The sequence below is a fragment of the Vidua macroura genome, chromosome 6, assembly GCF_024509145.1.
Source record: "Vidua macroura isolate BioBank_ID:100142 chromosome 6, ASM2450914v1, whole genome shotgun sequence".
NCBI classification, from domain to species: domain Eukaryota; kingdom Metazoa; phylum Chordata; class Aves; order Passeriformes; family Viduidae; genus Vidua; species Vidua macroura.
In genome coordinates, this window is record NC_071576.1 from 3,388,586 (window position 1) to 3,410,522 (window position 21,937).

At 52.7% G+C, this 21,937-nt stretch overlaps 1 protein-coding gene across 4 annotated transcripts in view; it reads left to right on the forward strand.

Moving 5' to 3' along the window:
- SAMD4A (sterile alpha motif domain containing 4A) overlaps nt 1-21,500 on the forward strand; it is a 98,477-nt gene extending 76,977 nt beyond the window's left edge. The window contains exons 4-13 of one of the 4 annotated variants that reach the window (XM_053980295.1): nt 795-1,058; nt 5,847-5,956; nt 6,605-6,691; nt 9,035-9,329; nt 10,816-10,901; nt 12,333-12,451; nt 13,631-13,832; nt 14,414-14,540; nt 16,073-16,156; nt 18,200-21,500. In XM_053980295.1, coding sequence (XP_053836270.1) covers nt 795-1,058; nt 5,847-5,956; nt 6,605-6,691; nt 9,035-9,329; nt 10,816-10,901; nt 12,333-12,451; nt 13,631-13,832; nt 14,414-14,540; nt 16,073-16,156; nt 18,200-18,228 — 1,403 coding nt within the window. In that variant the 3' untranslated portion in view covers nt 18,229-21,500. Of the gene's footprint in view, nt 1-794; nt 1,059-5,846; nt 5,957-6,604; nt 6,692-9,034; nt 9,330-10,815; nt 10,902-12,332; nt 12,452-13,630; nt 13,833-14,413; nt 14,541-16,072; nt 16,362-18,199 lie in introns of those variants that run through there. The other 3 variants (XM_053980293.1, XM_053980297.1, XM_053980296.1) reach the window with 3 other exon arrangements.
- The last annotated feature ends 437 nt before the right edge of the window (nt 21,501-21,937 follow it).

Sequence of the window (21,937 nt, forward strand, 5' to 3'; positions counted from 1 at the left end):
CATGTTAAATTACATGCACCATGTTTATGGTTAGACCAGTAGTTTAGTGACTCTGAGTGATGGAATTGGAATTTTGTTAAGCAAACAAAACAATCTTTTAATGCTTTTTTCAGTATTTAAAACAGAGATGGTCCTTGGAAGTGTTTAAGGGACAGGGCTTGGACAGGGCTTGGAGCAACCTGGTCTAGTGGAATGTGTCCCTGCTCATGGCAGGGGGTTAGAATGAGGTCTGTAAGGTCCTTTCCAACACAAACCATCCCATGATCCTGTGATTTTAGTAGGACTCAACAAGGCTGAGACATTCCTATGGATGAGAAGTACCCCTGCAGTGATTTTGGGAGATGTGTAAGTGCTCCTGTTTCAGGGCACAAGCCAAGTCCTAACCCAGAGGGAGAGACAGAGCAGCTTCCCTTGGATTTCTGTGGGGACATCCCCATCCTGGGGATTTTTACACTCCAGAACTGCTCAATTGATGTTTTTACCCTAAAGATGGAATCCACACAACACCTTCCCTTGAGCAGCCCAACGTAGCTCGTGTGACCCCATCTCCTTGCAGGTGCTCCCATCCTTTTTGCTTCCCAAGAGGCAAAGCAGAGAGCTCAGGGTAGGGCTCAGGGGTGCTGCAAAGCCATCAGCCAGGCACCATGGCCAACCATCACCACACATTTTATAATTTCATTTGATTTTTTTTTTTTATTTTTTTTATTTTTCGGGGGACTCTGCTGCATCCCGGGCCGCGAGGGGGGAATAACCTCTTTGATTTTATTTTTTTTTTATTTTTTTTTTTTTTTCAGTTCTCTCAGGCCAGACACACCACAGCCCTTTGAAACGCTCTGTGTCCCTTACCCCACCCATGAATGTGCCAAACCAACCTCTAGGACATGGATGGATGTCTCATGAGGACTTACGAGCTAGAGGACCCCAGTGCATCCCTTCCGATCATGCCCCCCTGTCTCCACAAAGCAGTGTAGCCTCTTCGGGAAGTGGTGGGAGTGAACATTTAGAAGATCAGCCTTCCGCTCGTAACACATTCCAGGAGGAAGGGAGTGGGATGAAAGGTGAGTGACAAACCAGACCCTGACCCCCCCACCCCCCTCCCCAGCACCCAGAGGCAGGAGGGGAAGAGCCTCCCGTGCTCCCGGCAGCGCGGGGCTCTTGGTTGGGGTTTTGGGGCCTCCCGGCGTTCTCTTCCCGCCTTAGGAATTGAGCTTTAGGGGAGCACCTTGGGTTTTCTTTTTAAGTAGCAGCTGGTCCTGATCTGACGTCTTGCACTTGGGTGCTGGTGGGCTGGTTTTGCCCCAGAATCCCGTGAGCTGCCAGCTTTCCAAAAAGCTGGATTTTTTTTTCCATTGCCTGTGGCTTTTGGCTGCGAGTGGTGCTCTTTTTTGTCTTTTTTTTTTTTTCTATTTTATGACAGTGAAAAATAGCTTAGAGCAAGCTTAGCGAGCCATGTGTGATTTACCATTGCAGTGTTTGGTACCCACCAAGTATTTGGGGAAGTTTTGGCTTGGGATTCTTGTTTGCAGTGAATTTAACCTGTGTGTTTCGGTTGGTTTTCCCGTTATACCTACATTTCACAGAGATTTTGGCAATGAATATATGTGATTCTGGTGGTAAACAAGGCAGAAATGAACCCCACTTGCTGCAGTCAAAGATGCAGAGCAAACTTCAGGCTAAAAACTGGGCAAACACACGGACTGTGTGTTCCTGGGAACAGACTGAAAATGACCCTGCAGCTCTCAGACTGATTTAAACAACTCCAATTTGTATTAATGCAAAGCAGCTCGATTGTGTGCAAAGCACTGGAGTATCAGAATAGGGAAATAACTGTATTTTTTAACAGTCACAAGGTCTGATTTTAGTCTAATTGCAGACAAATTGAGATATGGATAAATCTGTTTGATGTGGGACTGTGTTTGGCTTGGCTCTGGATGGCTTTGATGTGCATGAAATAAATGCATGAAAATCCCCTCATGGTTCTAGGGAATGTAATAGAGGCAGGTTGGGTCCTGCAGTCTGTCTGGCCAGGGAGAACTTTTTGGGAGCAAGTGTTCCTAGGGGAGGGCTGTTTAACACTACATTTCTCCAGGTTTCTGCAGAAGGAGCTGGGGAGGAGACCATGGGGAGCTTGGCTCCCTGTGATCCACAGCTGCAGCTCTGGGATCTGCATGGATAGGAACTTCCCAGTGCTTTGCAATCAACCTGTGTGGCCAAATCCACAAAACCCAGAGGCTGTCCACGAGCAATGATCAATTAAATAACCCCCATGTATTAACACATCCCCCTGCTGCTGAGTGCAGCTGGGATATGTCCTCCTTTCCTCGGGCTGTCCCTTTCCAGACTTCCAAACATGATTCCCCCCATTGCTGACTCAGCCAAATGGCTTTTGTCCCCATGTCCAGGGACGTGCAGAACAGATGTTCACAACCACTGGTGTCTGTGCCTGCCATGTCCTCCCGCTCAGCTGGGATTTCTTCAGGCTGAACCATTCCCCTGTCTTCCCAGATGATGTTTTCTAAACTTGGGGTTGTTCCTGCTTCTCTCTGCCGGGTTTTTTCCAAAAGGTCTGTGTTTTATTGAAGGTGTGTTGCCCAAAAACTGGACTTGGAAGCAGAGCAGAGGCTTGTTTGCCTCCAGACAGCATTCCTGTGGCTGTGTAGCTCATCGTCCTCATATAACAAAGCACCGTGGGCTGCATATGACCCATTGTATCCCCACAGCTTTCCTGAAAAAAAAAAAAAAAAAAAAGAGAGGACTGCCCGTTCCCTGCACTCCGATCGTGCCGTTTCTTGTTCCTACAGAAACACAGCACAACTTGGTGCATTTTTATGGGGCTGCCTCGTGTTCCATCCAGGCCGGCTGCTCCCGCTGCCAAGTCCGTTCTCTGAATTGCAGCCACGTCTCCCTGAGTGCCTGCAGGCTCTTGTGGCTGGGTGTCACCCCTGCTCCTGGTCAGCTGGTTCCTTCTTTAGCACCCTCCAGGGCATCCAGGAGGATCCAGACCCACAGGATCTGGAATGTGAGGAACCCATGGCAGATCCCCATTTGTCTTACCAGTTTATCTCCCCCAGTGTCACCTATTTCTTTCCTTTCTGTTTATCTTTATGGTCTCAGGTCTCCCACTTCTTTCCATCTACCTTCATGCTGAAGATAGATGGCTTTGGCTTTATCCTAGCTCTTGGTTTCTCCAGGGGAAGATATGGACACTTGGTTCTCCATGGAGCCTGTCTGTCTGTCTGTCCCTTCCCATGTCCCTGCCCATGTCAGGGGGTTGGAATGAAATAATCTTTAAGGTCCCTTCCAACCCAAACCATTCCAGGATTCTGTGATTCCTGGGACACAGCTTGGGGAGCACCAGGAGGAAGGTCTGGGTAGAGCCAGGGGTTTCTGCTGGGAGCATATCCAAGGTGTCCTGTGTGTAAATATGGCAGGGTGAGTTGATTTCCTTCTAAATTTCCTGACAGCTGTGCCATGACTTTGCAATTAGCTCCTGGTAATTGCTGATTAAAGAGTAGCTCTGCAGGAAGGCAGTTCACCCATCCGTGGAGAGCATTGGGAAGTTTGACTTTCCAAGGACCATTAAATCACCTTGGATGTCCTTGCACCTTCCTGGTTGCCTCTTCCCTGTGGGAAGGGGGAAGGTTCCACCACACACAACACACTGGCTCCTTCTCCCCAGCCTGCTCCCAGGATTGCCATCTCTGCTGGCAGGGGGGCTCTGGGACCATCACTCTCCCCAGAATTAAGGCATGATCCCCACAGGCTGATGCAAAGGCAAAGAGCTGCTTCTGCAAAGGTTGGAGATGGGTTTCCTGCAGGGTTCAATGTCTATGTGAAGTTGCATCTCTCTTCTGGAAGTGTCCCTGTGGGCTTTGCCATTGGTATGGATGTGTGCCAGAGGCAGGTGTCCCATGGGGGTGTGGCATCAGGGAGAATTTTAATGTGCTGTCACTAGAATGGTGTGGGTTTGTGTTAAAATGATGTTGAAATTTGAGCCTGTGCTGGAAATGGGGCTTTTTTTGATAAGAAATTTTTTATTTATTTTAAACAAAAATCAGCTTAAGAGGGTGCTGGTAGGAGACTTTGGGACTGTTGCATGTCAGAACTTTTGGAAGATGGTGAATTTCAGCCCCTCTGTGCTCAGTAATTGCTTTTCCCCAGGTTTGGTGTGGGGTTGATCTCCTGTGCAGCACTTGAGGAGTTTCACTGACACGTGAATGCCGATGTGTGTCTGGGATTTGGAGAGTGTGAGCGGGATGCAGCACGCTGGGATTGTTTGCATCCTCTGCTGGGATGCAAGGTGGGGTTGGGACCAGCCTGGGCAGCAGGAGACTTCTGGCAGATGTATGGATTGCCTTAGGGAACCAAACCAAGGTCCCTCCTGCCCTGTCCCTTCCAATGATGAGGCCTTGGTTCAGGAAGAAGTCATGGACAATCCCCGGCTTGCATGTGGTGCTCAAAAGTGTGGGATTTTCTGGACCCACACCATGAGATGGATGTCCCAGCATGGGAATGAGCTCCTGAGTGTCTCACTGGGAGGGAAGGGGACAAGGACTATGGACAAGGTATTGCTGGGAGGAGAGCACATCAGCTGGGAAGGCTGTGGCACAGCTCCTGTTGGGTTGTAGGTGCTGAATAAAGCAGGTCTCGATTTGGCCAAGTGTTTGAAGCCTTTACAAATGAAAAATATTGCCACAGGCCCAGCACTGTGCTGCAGCACAGACACCTGCAGGGCCCCCCTCCCTGGTGGGGTGTCACCACAGACCCCCAAACCTGCAGAACCTGCTTGTTGTCACATTGCCTTCTCCGTGGAGGTGTCCCTCTGTGGGGTTTTGAATGTCACAGAGGAAGGATTCCCCTTGAAACCATGTTGATGTCAGGAGGATAAATGTACTTTTGGGTACCCCTCCAGCTGGGCATAGAGGGGCTACACTGCAGGCTACAACTGGGAAGGAAGAAGTCATTTCAGTCAGTGCATTTTAGGTCCCACATCACCCTTTGAAGCAGGGTGCCATCTTTGATGGCACATCATTTTTCCATCCCAAACCCATCTCTCTAGTTCTGTTTAAGCAGCCAGTTCCATTTTCACCACGTGCCACCATCCCTCATGCCATAAATCAGTGTCTACCATCCACAAAACAGCCCTTTCCTTGTCCTAAGCTCAACCACTCCATGAGCTTCAGCAGTTCCCATGCTCCTGGGAAAACAGCAGAGAGGAGCTTGGTGTGCAGTGGCACAATGCCAGCTCCCCATGGGCTGATTCCCAGTGGCTTTCCCACAGAAACTCAACTTCTGAGGATGTGTCCCCATCCAGGGGCTGGTTCCTTGTCCCATCCATATCCACAGCCCTGTGTCCCCATCCAGGGGCTGTGTCCCATCCATATCCACAGCCCTGTGTCCCCATCCAGGGGCTGTGTCCCATCCACATCCACAGCCCCATGTCCCCATCCAGGGGCTGGTTCCTTGTCCCCTCCACATCCACAGCTCTGTGTCCTCCTCCAGGGGCTGTGTCCCATCCACATCCACAGCCCTGTGTCCCCATCCAGGGGCTGTGTCCCATCCACATCCACAGCCCTGTGTCCCCATCCAGGGGCTGTGTCCCATCCACATCCACAGCCCTGTGTCCCCATCCAGGGGCTGTGTCCCATCCACATCCACAGCTCTGTGTCCCCATCCAGGGGCTGTGTCCCATCCACATCCACAGCTCTGTGTCCTCCCAAAGGTCCGTGAAGCTCAGTGAGGTGTCCCTAGGGATGCCCCTCGTGTTGGTGTTGATGCTGTTGCTCGCTGTTGTGCTGTTCCATGAATTCAAGGGAGCTCTCCTTGTCCTTGCCTTTGTGCTCCAGATGTCCCAGCCTGGCTGAAGAGCCTTCGGCTGCACAAGTACGCCGCCCTCTTCTCCCAGATGACGTACGAGGAGATGATGGCCCTCACCGAATGCCAGCTCGAGGCACAAGTACGTCCCACCTCACCTAGGGGGTGACAACTTCCAAAGCCCCTTTCTGTGTCTTCCCGTGGTTGGGAAGCAGAAAAAGGGAAATTGGGTCTTGGGGAGTAAAAAAAATATCTCATTTTACCTGAGGAAAGCCTTGTCCCTATGTTCTTGCTGGAGTCCCAGCATGGAAGTCTCATCACTGGGAGCTGTGCTTGGGGTTTTTTTCCCAGCTGGGATTAAGGTCAGGAGTTTCAGGGGTGCAACCTGGGGTAGCCAACTCCCTTAAAGGCAGTGGGGCTTTGATGGCTGACTGCCTTTGAAAATGTCATAGACTCAGAGAATATTGGTCGTTGGGGTTGGAAGTGACCTTAAAGATTATCTGGTTCCACCCCACACTGCTTTCAGGTTCAGTTTTGTGTTATCCTTGGGATAAAGAGGAATGGGAACACCGTTGCTCTCCATGTGTGAGGTGCACCAGGGAGGGACAGACTAGCTGGAAATCTCTATCCTCACCAAGTCTCTGGGTGATTTTCTATGTCCCCCACAAATCCCTGCACTTGAAAATGTAATTAATTTCCAGCAGCCCTTTCTGTTTAGGAGAGGAAGGGTTTGGGTTGGGCCAGCTGCCCTGTGGAAGTGTTAACATCAAGTTTTGTCCTGTTTTTGCAGAACGTTACCAAAGGCGCGAGACACAAAATAGTCATCAGTATCCAAAAGCTAAAAGAAAGACAAAACCTGCTCAAATCTCTAGAAGGGGTAAGTAGTCACAACCATTTTTGTATTTCTTGTGTTTTTAAGAGGCCAGGAAGTAATTCTGGGGTGAAGTACTCTTTGCTTACACATATTGTGGGCTCTGATGCAGGTTTTATTTCACAGAATTCCAGAATGGTTTGGGCTGGCAGGGACCTTAAAGTCCCAACCCTCTGCCCTGGTGAGGGAGACACTTCCCACTAGACCACATGGCTCAAAGCTGTGTTTTGCAGAGTGGTTCCTAATGCATCTCCCACACCTCACACAGCTGGCATGGATGTACCCTGTAGCCCTGGCCAGCTCCAGGGTGCTCAGAGCTTTCCTGGAACATCATATGGGCATATCTGTCCTCAGATAAAACTCCAGACACCCACATCAGTGCCTGAGCAACATCTTGAATTTCCAAGGAGAATAAATAGAAACTTCTTTATCACTTCAACAAAAGCTTAAACCCTGCAGAAAGGGCTTTTGGGGAAGTAGCAGCACCAGAGCCTAGCTGGGAGCAGCTCACCCAACCTCTCCCTATTTATTATCGCTGTATTATATTATATTTAATTGCACCATCTTCAAACAGCAACTTGCAGAGCCTCCCACTAGGGGCTTTTAAATACTTCTGTGGTGTGTTGCTATTTATTGGTGTTTTCCTTAGCTCACTGCTTCACTATTTATTTATAATATGGGCTTGTGCTCAGAGTATGGCAGGAGCTAATAAAGCCATATTTACCTCCGTTATTAATAATAACTATTAAATCCAAGAGCTGGATGGAGCTGGCTGCAGCCCTGTGTTTTCCAGGCAATTGCAGAGCCTCTTCCTCCTCTTCTCCGCCGGGATTTGGGAATCTGGTATTGATTGAGTGGTGCTGTGCAGGAGCTGGAGCCCAGCTCAGCTGGCACAGCCAGCCAGGCACGCTGTAAAATACAGGAGGAGAGTGGCAGGGACTGGTTTGAAGCCCTCTGGGGTGGGTTTGGGCTGTGGCACTGTGACCCTGTCCCACTTTGCTGGGGCTCAGAGTTGCCTGTGAGCTGCTGTCCCTGGGAGGAGACGTCTTTGCTTTTCCAGGCTTCCCATCCAGTTTTTGCTAAACAAGAGCATGTGTGGGACTTGACGTTTCTGGGCAGTGTCTCGCTGCTAAACACTGCTGCTTTCTTGGAAAGAGCTGCTCCACCCCTCTCTGTAAGTTAGCAGGGCAGGATTGTCTCCCAGACAAACAGTGCCCAGCAGGCTGACACCAGATCTTTGTGAGAAATGGAGCTGAGACGTCCAAGAGCGAGCTGGGAATGCAGCAGGAATTAGAATCAACAACTGTTTCAGGGCTTGCACACATCCCATGTGCCCACTTAGTGTCCCTTCCTTCAGCACATCAGGATTCACTCCAAAAGTTGCCTCTTTCCAAGCAGTGTTCCATGAGCCAGACCGTGCAGGAGCCTGCAGTGGAGCCTGCAGTTCTGGTCCAGGCTACATAAAAAACAAAATGCAGTTATTTCCCATCAGTGGGATGAGGATCTGACCATAGAAATGGAGTTTTTGATCCACACCAGGAGCGAGGCTGAGGTGCACCCAAATTCTCTCCCTCCTGGGTGGATCTGCCCCAGGATCTCCAAGCTGAATGGTTTTGCTGTGGGAGTATCAGTTCACCTTGTGGTGTCTCCTTCCGTGTCTGATCACAAACCACCTGCTCCCCTTGAAACTCTCCCAGTGCCCTCTGCAGCCGCTCTCCCAGCCCACCCCAGAGTGGACAGGGATGTCCCCACAGCTGCCACGGGACAGGCTCCTGCATCCCATCGTGGTCTTGGGCTCTGAGATGATCCCAGAGCACGAGGATGCCATGGCAAGCAGTTTTGGGGCAGAGCAGCTAATGGGAGCCAGGCTTGAAGGCGATGCTGGAAATGGGAAATGAGCCCATGTTAATGCAATTCCAATGAAATAGAGCTGAAATGTTGGGATTGTAGGATTGCTGGGGAGCCAAGATATTTGCTGCTCTGGGCATTGAAATCTCCCAGGCTCAGTCACTTCCATGGACTTGCCATTTCCCTGGTGGAAATGTGGAAACATTGAAGCTGGATTGTTGTTGGGTTTGGGTCCCAGTGGTTGATGGGGGCACATTTATCTCTGGGGATTCAGGTCTGAACACATCCATGGATAATCAGACAGAGTCCCTGCAGCAGTGCCCTGATAAAAAGAACAGACTTGATGAATGAAACGTGGCTGTTGACTGTGGAATGCAGCAGGATCCTGAAGCAGGAGCAAAGCTGGGAATTCTCAGGGGGTCACAGGAGGGGTCTGGTTTACAGCTGATGCCCCGTTGTCCTTGCAAAGACAAACCCTCCTCTCTCCACTTCCATCCGCAGGACATCCTGGAAGGCGGCAACTTGCGTGTCCCGCTGCAGGAGCTGCACCAAATGATCCTCACCCCCATCAAAGCCTACTCTTCCCAAAACTCCAGCACGGAGGAGCACAGCCGGGACGTGGACTCGCACCACCCCTCCTCCCTGCTGGGCTCGGACAGCCAAGGCTCGGACTGCAAGGACTCCGCGGCGGCCGGGATGCAGCAGCACCATCTGCCGGGATGCGAGGGCGAGTCGGGAGGGGCCCCTTTGCCCGAGGGTGACCTGCCCGGGCAGTTCACCCGGGTGATGGGGAAAGGTGAGCAGCTGCCACTTGTCCCCGGTGACCTGGGGACTCATCTCTAGGGAGGGCTGCTTTGGGGCAGGGGGTGCGCGGTGGCAGCCGCCTTTCCCTGAGCTCCTGCTGGTCCCAGTCGGAGGGGTGGTGGTTTTTGGAGGTCCTGTCGTGCTGGGGTTAGAGGTAAGAAGGTAGGGCAGGTGGGTTGTGATTTTGGGGAAGGGCAGCGATGGCTCAAGCTGCCTGCCCGAGGTCCAAGGTGGATAGCATGCATTCCAAGCTCCAGGTCCAAGGTGGAGAGCATCCTCTCCCTGCCCCAGGTCAGAGGCAGAAATCACAACTTTTCCCAAGGTCAGGAGTGGAAGATGTCCTCTCTCTTCCCATCCAGAGCCCTGGGTCATCCCACTGATCCAGAGGTGTTTTGAGTAGCATCCCTTGGATTTACTCTGCTTGGAGCAGGGTAGCAGTGGTGCATGGGCTGGGCACGAGCCATTTGCAGTGCAAATCAGTGGGTCCAAGCCCCTTTTTATGCCCCAGTTTGGATGCAGGGCATCCAGAATACTCCGTTGCCATTCCATGTCGAGTGCAGGGTGTGCAGCTTTGCATCAGGGATAACACACTGGGAGGCTACAGGAGCAAGATGAGGTGGGGACTGACCTCCTGTGCAGTATTCAGGGCTCTTGGAGCAAATCTGTGTGAGCTTGGATGTGCCCTAACCTTGCTGGTGGCACCTGAGCTGTCAGTGCTGGCTGCATGGATGGAGATCTCCCTGGGGAAGAGGAAGGGGGGAATCTCATCTGCAGGAGACTGGGAACAGAAAGAGCCTCATTGGGGTGCCACAAAGAAATATCAGACTTGTCTCTATTTTCAACCTTTTTTGCAAACAAAATAGCTGAGATGTTTTCTATACAGGAACCTGGTGCAGAATTTGTCCCCAGCTGGTTCCCTGCAGAAACAACCACATGTGGGGCTCCGGCCCCATTTTATTCCTGTGACAAATGTCAGAGTGTGGCACAAGCCCTGCCAAGATGTGGTGTCCTCCTGGACCCTCAGGCATCCCTGCTCAGGGGTTTACAACAGGAGAAAGTCATTCCTCTGTGAGCTCATTCCCACTTCCTTCAATGACATTCATTCCAAAAGAGGTTAAAATTCATCAGGGAAGGTGGGAATTTACCACTCTGCAGTGGGGGCAGACTTGGCCATGGGAGAAAGAGCTCTCTTGCCTATGAATAGGGATTAATCCTGTGCCCCTGAGTTGCTTAAGTCTAATTTCGGGGACTCCAGTGGTATTACTCTGGATTTACACCATCATAACTGAGAACAAAATCTGGCCCTAAATATAGGAAGGTACATCAGGAATTGGGGAAGGTTTTTTTTTCTTACTGATGAAAAACCTACTCATGGTTACAAGGGAAACAGGATATCCAAGGTGTTTGTGGGACCCCTTCTGGGCCCCATCTTGGTGTCCCCATCCCCATTTCCCTTCTCTTCTTTTTATTTTTTCCAGTCTGCACACAACTTTTAGTTTCCCGACCTGATGAAGAGAATATAAGTTCCTATTTACAGCTCATAGACAAATGTCTAATCCACGAGGTGAGTCGTGTCAGATCATCTAAAACTGTTGTTCTCATCACTTGGAAACTGTTTCCAAAGTGTCTGTTTATGTAAACCTTTGGGTTTCTAACACAAATATTTTTGGGGGGTATTAATAGTAATTGTGACAGAACAGGCTTGGAGCAGGCGGTAGCTCCAACGTGGTGCATGGAAATGTTGCTTTCCCCCCACGCTGGTTTAATTGCCAAGGCCTGGAGCTGGGAAATTCATCTGGCTCGTGACAGTCCCATCAGCAGCTGGATGAAAGCAAGAATCCTGGGATGAACGTGCAGGCGGTTTCCATCAGACCGACCCGGCGATCCCTCGGCGTTGCCTCCTCCCGTTTCGCACCACGTGGTCTTGGGATTTTGCAACAGGGATTTTACATCTGTTCCTGCTCCCAGCGCGTCTGCCTTGGCTGGGTGATGGCTTGGGATGGCCCAGGCTGTGTCACAGGGCTCTGGCACGCTCCTGCCAGTGTCCCTGGTGTCCTCCAGTGTCTCCTACCTACTCTGGCAGTACCTGGAAGAACAAGCTGCTTCCATCAGCTGCCCGTGTGGCAGGGGTCAGGGAGCAGAAGTGGTGGAAGCTGAGGCCTGGAACCAGAGAGCAAAGCCAGGAGGACATGGAACTTTTCCCAAAGTGCCTGCACTTTTCCCACCAGAGCCAGCCCATGTCCCAGGACCACCCTCTGCGCTGGCTCCGGCACAATCAGCGCCAGGAGAGAGCATCTCCTCCTGAGTGGTTCAGAGCAATCAAGTCAGGCACTAATTAGCCTCCAGATTGTCCTCTGGAGACTTCTGCTGCTCTCCAACAGAGACCTGGGGTGTCTAAAGTTAGCAGTGGTGGCACGTGGGTGTCCCTGTCACCCACACCTCCTGCCTGGAGCTCTGGGAGCAGGTCTGTCACTGCCAGGGTGACCTTTGCAGGGAGCCCGGGTGGGTGACAGGCTCACCCTGGGTGGCCTCCCCAGAGCCTGTCGGTGCCAGCATCACAGCCAAGCTCTGCCCAGCCCTGAGAAGGGGGATAGGATGCAGGATGCCACAGGGCAGCTCAGCTTTGCAAATCCCAGCTTTGCTCACCCTGGCAGCATTTCTAGGGCCACATCCAGGTGACAAGTGTCACCACCCATCAGGACCCACCATCAAACCCTCGTTCTGCCAAAAGGAGTTGGCAGCCTTGAGGCAAAGCTGGGCTGTCACTGGGACATAGGGAATGCTGCCAGCATTTTCTCCACCTGAGATGAGTAAATCCTGAGGAAAGACCAGTGTTTCCTCCTGGACTTTCTGGTGGGGCTCAACTCACCCCATCACCTGCTCCAGCTGCTTTTCTTTACCCACACTCCCACATGCACATCCCTGCTGGCTTTGTCCAGAAGACTATTCATACATTTCCTATTTCTCTCTCTCTTTTTTTTTTTCTTGGGGGCAGGCGTTTACAGAGATCCAGAAGAAGCGGCTGCTGTCATGGAAACAGCAGGTGCAGAAACTCTTTCGGTCTTTCCCTCGGAAATCCCTCCTGGAGCTGTCAGGCTATCGGCAGCAGAGGAGGTACGCGGGATTTCGGGAGGGGAGGGATGGATGCAGTGGCCAGAGCAAGAGCACTGCAAGTGGGAACATCCCCCCCAGAGGGGTTCTGCTGGGTTCAGAGCTGTGTTTAGGGAAAGGGGAGGGTTGGAAAAGCTTCAGCAGTGGAATCCCAGGTGCTGGCTGGGAAGGGAGCACAGCAGGCAGTGTCCTTGTGCGTGGTCACTTCCTTTCCCTCCGATCCCAGCCTGTCTCCATGGCTCCAAACCCAGCACTGCCCAGCTGTGCAGTGTGTCCCCAATACTGGGCCCTTTCCCTGCTGCCCTTTGGTGATGGCATCAGCACTGGAGTTTCCTCCAAAAGCTGTCAAGTGGCAGAAAAAAAAGCGAGAAGCTTTCAGAGGGTGCAGAGCCAGAGGTGCAGTCAGAGAGCCGGGCAGGGCTGTGTTGGGAGCACCACGTTTGCTCACTTCCAGGGTGATGCTGGATTTCAGGCGACCCTAGAAAGCATAGGGGAGGGGTTGTGCCAAGAAAAAAAGATTTTTAAATCACTTTTATCAACATCACCCCTTGGTTTCATTCTGCAAAGCCTGGTTTGCTGCAGGTTTTTTATTCCCAAAAAAGACAGTGTTTTGGAGATAACTAGGAGTATAGGAACTTCCAGGATGAGATTTCAGGAGAGCTCAGCCCCTCCTACTAAAACTTGGATTTATTAGGTCATTCTAACCAAATTTTACAGAACTTGAGAAGTCTCAGAGGTGACCATACTTGTAAAAACAAACCTAGAAGAGGAGAAAGAAAACCCAACAGCAAAAGCTGAACTTAAATCAGACACTGGAGAATCCACTCATGAGAAATCTCAAAGAAATCAAGTTCCCGGGGCATTATCTGGGTTATTTTAGATTGTGTTTAAGAACAGACCCATTTTGCAGGAGTAAAATAAGCTTTAAAGAAAAACAGTGTGGATCTGAGAACTGCAGAAGGGCGGGAAGGCGACTGGCAGACGGGAAGAGGAGAGGGTGCTGCACACCCAGACTGCCTCCTTCCCGCTGCCTGTGCAGGATGGAGGGACCACCTCGGTGGGGTGGGAGGGTCAGAACCCCCTTGGAGGGGTCGGTGTCTCACCCTGGGTGGGGTGGGAGGGTCAGCACCCCCTCCCAGGGGTCAGTGTCTCACCCCCGGCGCTCTCTCTCTCTCCCCGCAGCCGAGGCTTTGGCCAGTCCAACTCCCTCCCGACAGCCGGATCCGCGGGGGCAGGGCTGGCACGGAGGAACCCCCGGCAGTTCCAGATCCCCTCCCGCAACCTCCCCACGGCCCGGCTGGGGCTGCTGGGCCCCACGGGGCTGCTGGGCACCCCCCAGCGCAGCCCTGCCGCCAGCCCCGCCATCCTCAAGCAAGGCAGGCAGGTTGGTCGGCGTCCGTGGCGTTTCCATCCCTTTCCCACGAGCTTCATTTGCTTTTCCTTCTCTGACTTGTCTGAATCCCCGCTTTTTTTCCCCCCACTCTTCAAGTTGTTTGCGGGCATTTGGGTTGCTCTCCCCTCTGTGCAGTGGGATGTGGAAGTGGGAGCAGCGGGAGGGGGACAAACCAAGCAGCAGAGGGGGAAAAGCTGAGTCCTTGAAGTGGCTTGTAAAATAGAGAGAGGGGATTTTGGCAAGAGCAGATAGGGGCAGGAGGGAGGGGAGGGTTTTAAATTGGCAGAGGGGAGATTTAGATGATATACTGGGAAGGAATTCTTCCCTGTGAGGGAGATGGCACAGGTTGCCCAGAGAAGCTGTGGCTGCCCCTGGATCCCTGGAAGTGCCCAAGGCCAGGCTGGATGGGGCTTGGAGCAGCCTGGGACAGTGGAAGGGGGTTGTAACAAGACCACCTGTAAGGTCCCTTCCAACCCAAACCATCCTGTCAATCTACAAGCCCAAAGTGGCTATAAACCCATGGCACAGAGGGCTTTGCTTTGCATCCCACACCTTGTGTTTGCTCCCCACAGAACCTGTGGTTTGCCAACCCTGGGGGCAGTAACAGCATGCCCAGCCGGAGCCACAGCTCGGTGCAGAGGACGCGCTCGCTGCCGGTCCACACGTCCCCGCAGACCATGCTGATGTTTCAGCAGCCAGGTAGGCAGCAGAGGTGCTTTTCCACCCACCCACAGCCAGGTGAGATGAGGGCAGGTGAGAGGAGCTGTGCTGGTGAGCCTCCCCACAGGCACATGGCCTGTGCTGGCACAGCGTGTTCCTGCTGGAGTATCTCTGAATTCCTGGGATAACCACAGACATCGCTGGAGGGATTTTTGACCCTGTATGTGCCATCTTGACTCTGTGTGTTACAGTGCTGGTGCCTTGCCTAGCTCGTTTCTGCTCCTGTCAGGAGGGCAGGTGGTGGCTCATCCATCACTTTTTCCTCCTGGATGGACACAGCCCCGGTGCGGAAGGACTGCCTTCATGCACTCAGGGGAAATTCTTTCCACAGTGCGTGTGAAGGGAAATGGTGCCGTGTCAGTGCTTCCTTCCCCAACACTCCCAAAGTGCTCCTGTGTATAGGAGCATCCTCTCATTCAGGGAGGATCCCGCTGACCTTGGACCCTGGACCTGGAGCATCCTGGCCCTGAGGAAGCCTCTTTGTGTATCCCTTCCTTAGCTTTGAGCGTGCCTTTTCCTACCAACACCCCAGAACCATTTACACCTCGGGACAGGGAATCCATCCCCCGCTGAGCTCACCCTCATCCCTGCGCTCCGTTTGGGCTGGCAGCTCCCTGGCCTCACGCCGGCGGTGTTAAACTGCAGCATTTGGGCAGCAAATGTTCCCTACAGCAGGAGCAGCAGCTGTTCCTGGGTATTGATTAAACACCGGGACAAGGGCACATTTCTCAGGCGTTGGAGGAGAATAAATGGGTTTCTCTTCGCGTGTCAGCCTGCGGTGGATGAGGGCGTAGGAGGACTGGGGAGCCAAAGACGTGGATTAAGTCGCAAGGAAAATAAGCAATGATGTGATGCTGGGCTCACAAACCACTGTTTGCCAGGCTGTGGGGGGACCTCAAACCTCCTGGATGTCATCCCATGTTCCTGTGAGCCAGTGGAAAGCGGGAGATGCCGTCCAGCACAGTAGCACAAGCTGTATTTGCAGGTTTTGCTGCAGGGTGGGGAAAGTTTGCTGCCGTTTAGATTAGGACAGGGGTGTTGGAACACTCCAAACTTCATGTGTGTGTCCCATTTTTTGTGCTCACCCCCCCAGGGATGTGGCAGTGATGATGTGGGCGACTGAGTGGGAGCCAAGCCGGTCCCAGAGAAGCCAGACAGTGGCTCTGCTGGTTTGTGCTGCCATCCCATGTCCAAGCACTAACCCTGCCTGCACGGACAGCATCCATCCCCAGGAGATGACCAGGGCTGCCCCCTCCCTGGGTGGGGTTCTGCTCTTGCTCCAGCTGTCCCTTATATCTCTTTTCAGCACCTGAACCCCCTCAGATTCATCCTTTATGGATAACAGGGGGTGATGACTGCTTTTCTGAGTGTCTCTTGCTGAAGATGATTTTTCTGGGAGTCCTGTCAGACCCTCCTGGAGCTTTTTTCAGATGGTTTTCCCACACGGAGCAGGCAGGCAGGGTCCCTGCCAAGTCCCTGACCGGGATCTCCTATTCCCTTTCTCCCTGCAGAGTTCCAGGTGCCGGTGACTGAACCTGACATCAACAACAGGCTGGAGTCCCTGTGCCTGAGCATGACGGAGCACGCACTCAGCGGTGAGCATTCCCTCCTCCTGGGGCTCTTCCAGCACGTCCACGCCGCCTCTGCTGAGCCCCCCAGCACCTGCCCCGTGCCCCCCAAAAGCTGGGACAGGCTGTGGCTGTGAGAGCGGGACGGCGGCGGGGCCGGATGCAGGGATGCTCCCGGGGCTGCTCCCGGGGGCGTTCGGATGGGAATGTCGGCTTCTCTCGGCGAGGTGGCCGGGGCAGGGGGCAAAGCAGAACGCAGGGATCGCACCAGCACTAGGGGAGTCTGTGCTAATTAGCCACTCTTCAGCTTGCTAATGGTAATTAGTGTTAGCTCGCTACTCTCGTTAGCTCTCGATAAAGCCCCTGCCGCCAGCGCGCTCGGATGGGTCACAGGCTTTGGAGTGTTGTGCCCTTCCACCACCGGATCCCTCGTTTGGCCAGGGGTGCCCCACAGCTGGGGGCTAAATCCCTGCCAGGCGCTGGGCCAGGGGCTGTGCCGGGCGCCGTGCCCTGGTGCTGGCAGTCCTCACACAGCCGGGGGTGCCAGCGGATAACGGGCACGGGGAGGGAGGAGGACCGGGGCAAAAGCAAGCAGGGAAGATGGAAAAGGCAGCAGCAGCAGAGCAGTGGAGAGCCTGGTGCAGCACAAAGCAGCGGCACCAGATGCTGCCGGTGCCCCTTGCGACGCTCTGGACCCCCAAGCACAAGGGATGGCCCCAGCGATGGGATGAGCACGGCCACCGGCATCGCCCGGAGTCCCCGGTGACCAGCTCGGGTCTCGCTGCGGAAATCCTGGACTGTGACCGATGGTTGAGGACAGGAACCCTTGGACAGGACGAGTGCCACCAGGCTCCCTGCAGATGCAACAGCCCTTCCCGGGGAGAGGAGCAGGAGAACAAGGACTGTGGGAAGCAGCAGGGCCCTGGCAGCATCCCTGGCTGGGAAAACAAGGACACTTCTGTCACCCGAAGCGTTTCTCCGGCGTGTGCCCAGCCGAGGCTTAGCTGTCTTGTTCCTCTGCAGGGTACTGTTCCTCCAAGTTATTTTTTCCAGGTCGCATTCCCCGAGCCTCTCCAAACCAGTTGTGCTATAAATAGCTCTTAAAAAAAAATAAACCTTTCGGGGGAGAAAAAAAAAAAAAAAAAAGGCGTAACAAACCTGTTTGTTTTTAGTGTCAAGGAGGGAGGTGGCTGTGGTGCTCCAAGTGGTAACAGGGAATTCTCTGTTCCACAGCCACTCTGGGAGCTGCCTCCCGCCACTCTCCGTCCTGGGAATGGGGTTTGGGATGAGGGATGGGGGGTGGGATCAGGGCTGGAGGGTTGGAAGTGCTGTTGGGTGCTGATTTCTGCCCCCAGGGGGTGGGGACAGGGGGCTGCTGCTACCGGGGTCAGTTGTGAGGCTTTGGGGTGGGTCATGGACCCCTCGCTCCTGGGATCGGGCTGTGGCTGGATGCATCCCTGCTGTCACAGGGTGCTGGGAACAGGGGCTCAGGGGAGACAGAAAGGATGCCTGGGGGATTTTTGTCCTTCCACGGTCCTCAGATGGAGGAAAATTTTGCATCCTCTGTGGTGCAGCTGTTGCAGGGTTGGCTGAACTGTGGGCAAGGCAGCCCCTGGGACCAGCTCTGTCCCTGTCCCCTGGCTCCTGGTCAGGGACACACGACCTTGTCGCGCTGTAGGAGAGTCCCAGACTGTCACCTGCCTTGTGACAAGTCCAGGCTGCCCAGAAACCCTCTCTGCTCCTGGGAAAGAGGTTGTGGGGTTGTGGCAGAAGGCCTGGACCAGTGTTGGGACAGCGACCTGGGGAAGCTGCTGTGGGGTGGGAACAGTTGGTGGCACAGAGGGACCAGCAGAGCACTGACACCCCAAAACCCTTCTGCATCCCTTTTATTATTATGGGTCACAGGCTTTGGAGTGTGGGGAGATGGGAGATGGTGGGGGTGGCCCCAACACCACCTCGCTGTAGGGGCTGTGGGCTGGGGGTGCTCTGGGGGTCCATACCCCAAATCCCCAGCTTGGGGGATTCCAGTACTCACTGGGGCTGCTCCTAATTCTCCCTTCCCACTTGCAGATGGTGTCGACAGAACCTCCACGATCTAGAAGGCGTCGCCACGGGGACGCTGGCCGGGACAACAACTGCTGCGGGTCCAGCGGCGAGGTCGGGGCTTGAGGGAGCCTCAGTGATAGCTTGCATCCTTTCTCCTCTCTCCTCTCCTCTCTCTCTCTCTCTCTCTCTCTCTCTCTCCTGTTTTAATTTTGTGAATGTGTAGATTGTCCTTGTGAACATATCATTAGACTTGGAATTTGTGTTGTCATTTATTACATCCATGCTAAGGGGGGGAAAAAGATGGCAAAAAAAAAAAAAAAAAAAAGAAGAAATCTCAGCGACGATGGTGAAGCAGCATGGGGAGGTTGGGGCGGACATGGAGGAGGAGGAGAGTGCTGACAACGGAGGGTTCACCGTGGGCAAACCCTGCTCCTGGAGGAGGATACCAAGGAGCACGGAACACCACGTGGGGGGGTGTGTGACCAAAAATCCTTCGGGGAGGATCCACCTGCCCTGCCGGGGGCTTCGGGGACGGCAGTCCCGTCTCTCGAGTTCCGCTGCTTTCGGGTGCGGGCTGACCCGGCGAGCCCAGATTGAAACAGAAATAATAAAATAACCCCAGAATTTCCTTTCAGTTTAGCCAGGAGATCTGCAGTGTGGAGGCAGCGTTGTGCTCAGGGCAGTGGAGGTCGTCCCTGTGCCCAGCTTGCATTGGGATGGGGGATGGAGCGGGGGCATCTCGCCCAGAGGAGGGTCCCGGGGGGAGTCTGCGAACTGGGGGACACTGGGAGAGTTTCCTGCATCCTGGCTCCACACATCTGGCCCAGCCTGCCCAAATCCAGCTGTAAGGGGCTTTTCCAGCATGGCCAATGAGGGATGAAGGAGTCCCCAGATAAAACCCAAGTCACAAAGGGCACCAAAATGCAGCTTCACAGCCTTGTTTTCTTGGCATTAACCGTGGGGCTGGCAGTGGCTGGGCTGCCCCTCACCCACTGCTGCTTTTTATAACAGGAGCTAAATTTGGTGTTAAATTGGTAAATCTGACCTGGCACTGCTCTGAGCTGCAGTGATGCTCCCGCTGGTCCCGATGCTGCTCCTCTGATGGAATAATAACAAATACAAAATCAGTTAATTGAGCTGATGGGTGGCAGCAATATTTCCAGCATGGGCTGTGAGGACATGGGCAGCATCGTGTGCCAGTATCAGAGGGAGCAGGGCTCAGGGGGAGCCAGAGCACGGGCAGGGTTGGGAGACGTGTGAATCCTTCTGTCATGCAGCGTTTTTAAGTTGTTTTTCTAAAAAAAAAAAAAAGAAATATATATATATATATGTATACAAAAACCCAAGTGCCAAATGCAATGTTTTATGTTTGCTGTTCCTTGGTGTCCTGCTTCCCGGCAGACAGGAGGTTGAGGGGGGGGTGATGGGGAGGGTGGAGAAGGGAAAACCTGAAGGCCAGGGAGGTTGGGAAGAGGTGTGAGGAGGTGAAGGCGAAGCGGGGTCGGCGCTGGGGACCTGGGTCACCCCCGAGCACCCCCAGCTTGTGAGGTGAGAGCGGAGCCGCCGTAGCAGGAGCCTCCCTCAGGGAGACTCCAGTGTATTTACAGAGCTGAAATTCTATTTATTCCTTCGCTGACTATGGACACGGAGGTTTTCTGATTGTTCAGAGAGATTATTTTGGATATTTTACCTATTAACTTGCTGTGGCTGGGAACCATGATAATGTCTGTTATTAACAACCACCAAATAATTCAATTGTTTTATCCTTTTGATGTTAAAAGAAGAAAAAAAAAGCTTATTTTCCATTGACAGTGTAGAGGTTAATAACGACTCAGTTGTGTTTGCTGTTTCTTGTTTTGTTTTTTGAGTAAAAACAACAAAAAAGTGGCTTCAGTTGTGTTCGGGAAGTGCTGCCTGGCTCTGGCTGCCGGTGCTAAGTGCGGGTGGCAGAGCTCCAGGGAAAGAAGCTTAAAAGGCGGAGGGGGGGGAAAAAGCTTGAATCCTAAAAGAAATAAAAATTACTTATAGAAAGAAAAAAAAAAAAAATTTAAAAAAATCCTCCAACAGTTGCATGAGCGAGGCTGCGAGGTCAAATATTCAGTAATAAAGCGGCAGTGCCTTTCTTTTTGTATCCCCCCGCTCGCCCCACTGCAACTGTCCCCTCCCTGTCCTGTCCGAGATGTCGCCGCCGCGGGGCCCTGGGGGTCGGGCGGGCAAGTCCCCCCCTCCCGCTGCTCGCCCAGCTCCAGCCCCGGGCTCCCCCCAGCTCCGCCGGGACCTTTCCCTGGTGCTGTTCCCCCGGCCAGCCCAGCGCACACAAGTGGCCTTGGGCCCGGCGGATGCGACACCCACGGGGACACAACCCTGTCCCTTCCGTGCCGTCCCCATCCCCAGGGACACCCCGAGCTCGGCTGGGCTGGCGTTGGGCTCAGCTCAGCGAAACCCTCGAAGGGGTTTAGGGTGGCCGAGGCCGGGCAGCATCCAGCAGGAAAATCCCAAACTGCGGCGGTTTGGGTCAGCGCTTAGGGAAACGATTTCTGTTTGTCACCTTTCTCCATGTCGGGTTTGGCTTTCGGAATGTGCCTGATGGAAAGTGGGTCCCGCAGACGTCTATAATTTGCACACAGCGACGATAACACTAAAGTTGATTTTATACGAGTCATCAGAGTTTGCAAAGTGAGTTTTATTTTTTGTATTCCTTTTATCTTTACTTAAAGGTGAATGTGTATTCCTCTGGGAGGAATAGGAAGAAAAAAAAAGAAAAAAAGAAAAATACATAAAAAAACGGGAATGTTAATAATGTTAAACAGAATACTTCCTCCCTTATTAATATATATAACCCTGATGTATTTATGCCTATTGTAAGCTGACTTTAAAGAGCTTTGACCTCTCTTCTGTTGCATGCCGTTCCCGGGCAGCCTCTCCTTGTCCATGCATGCCTTTTGTCCTGGTTTTTCTGTACAAAGTTAGTGCACAAAAGAACTATTTTTGCCTAGTTAATGTTGCCGAGCAATGCCTATTTTTTAAATTTTAATTTCCTTTTTTTTTTTTTTTTTTTTTTTTTTTTTTTGGTCATATACGGCAATAGCATGTTTGTTACATGTAAAAGCTTCCCGATATAAAGAAATACTAATGTTTGGAGATGCCAGTCTTTGCAAGTGTACAGTTTTCCAATGTTGTTCCCAGTGAAACACCCTCGTGATTTCCACTTGCTCCGATGTATTTATTACTCATTTCCTCCCGTGTAACTAGGAACCATGGCTATATTTCATATCTGCGCTATATTGAAAGTGAAGGGAGATGATTAATACAAGGTTTTGTAACACTGGGGTGTGGCGCCTCCTTATTTATCCCCTTTTTGGCAGGCGGCTTCGGACTCCTTAACGCCAAAAAAAAAAAAAAAAAAAATCGGAATTCAATAGATGTTCGTCCCGTGGGCAAGAGGGGAGGAGCCCTCCACAGTTCCACAGAGGGTTGGGGATTTTTATTTAAAGCCTGTGGCAGAGCTTCCAAATCCCTGGCATTCCCCACGCAGCTGCCTCGCTGTGCCTTTGAGGACATCCATGCCCATGCCCCAGGAGCTGTTTAGATACGGGATTTTCCTTGGAAATCGGCAGGAATTGGGGCTGGAGCAGCTCCGAGGCTGCAGAGGCACACAGAGGCTTGGCCCAGAGCCTCAGCGTGTGTGTGGAGATTTTTGGGGTGGGATTTTAAGGCTGGGTTCTTTCTGGGCTTAAAACTTGCACATTTCAGGCCCTCCTG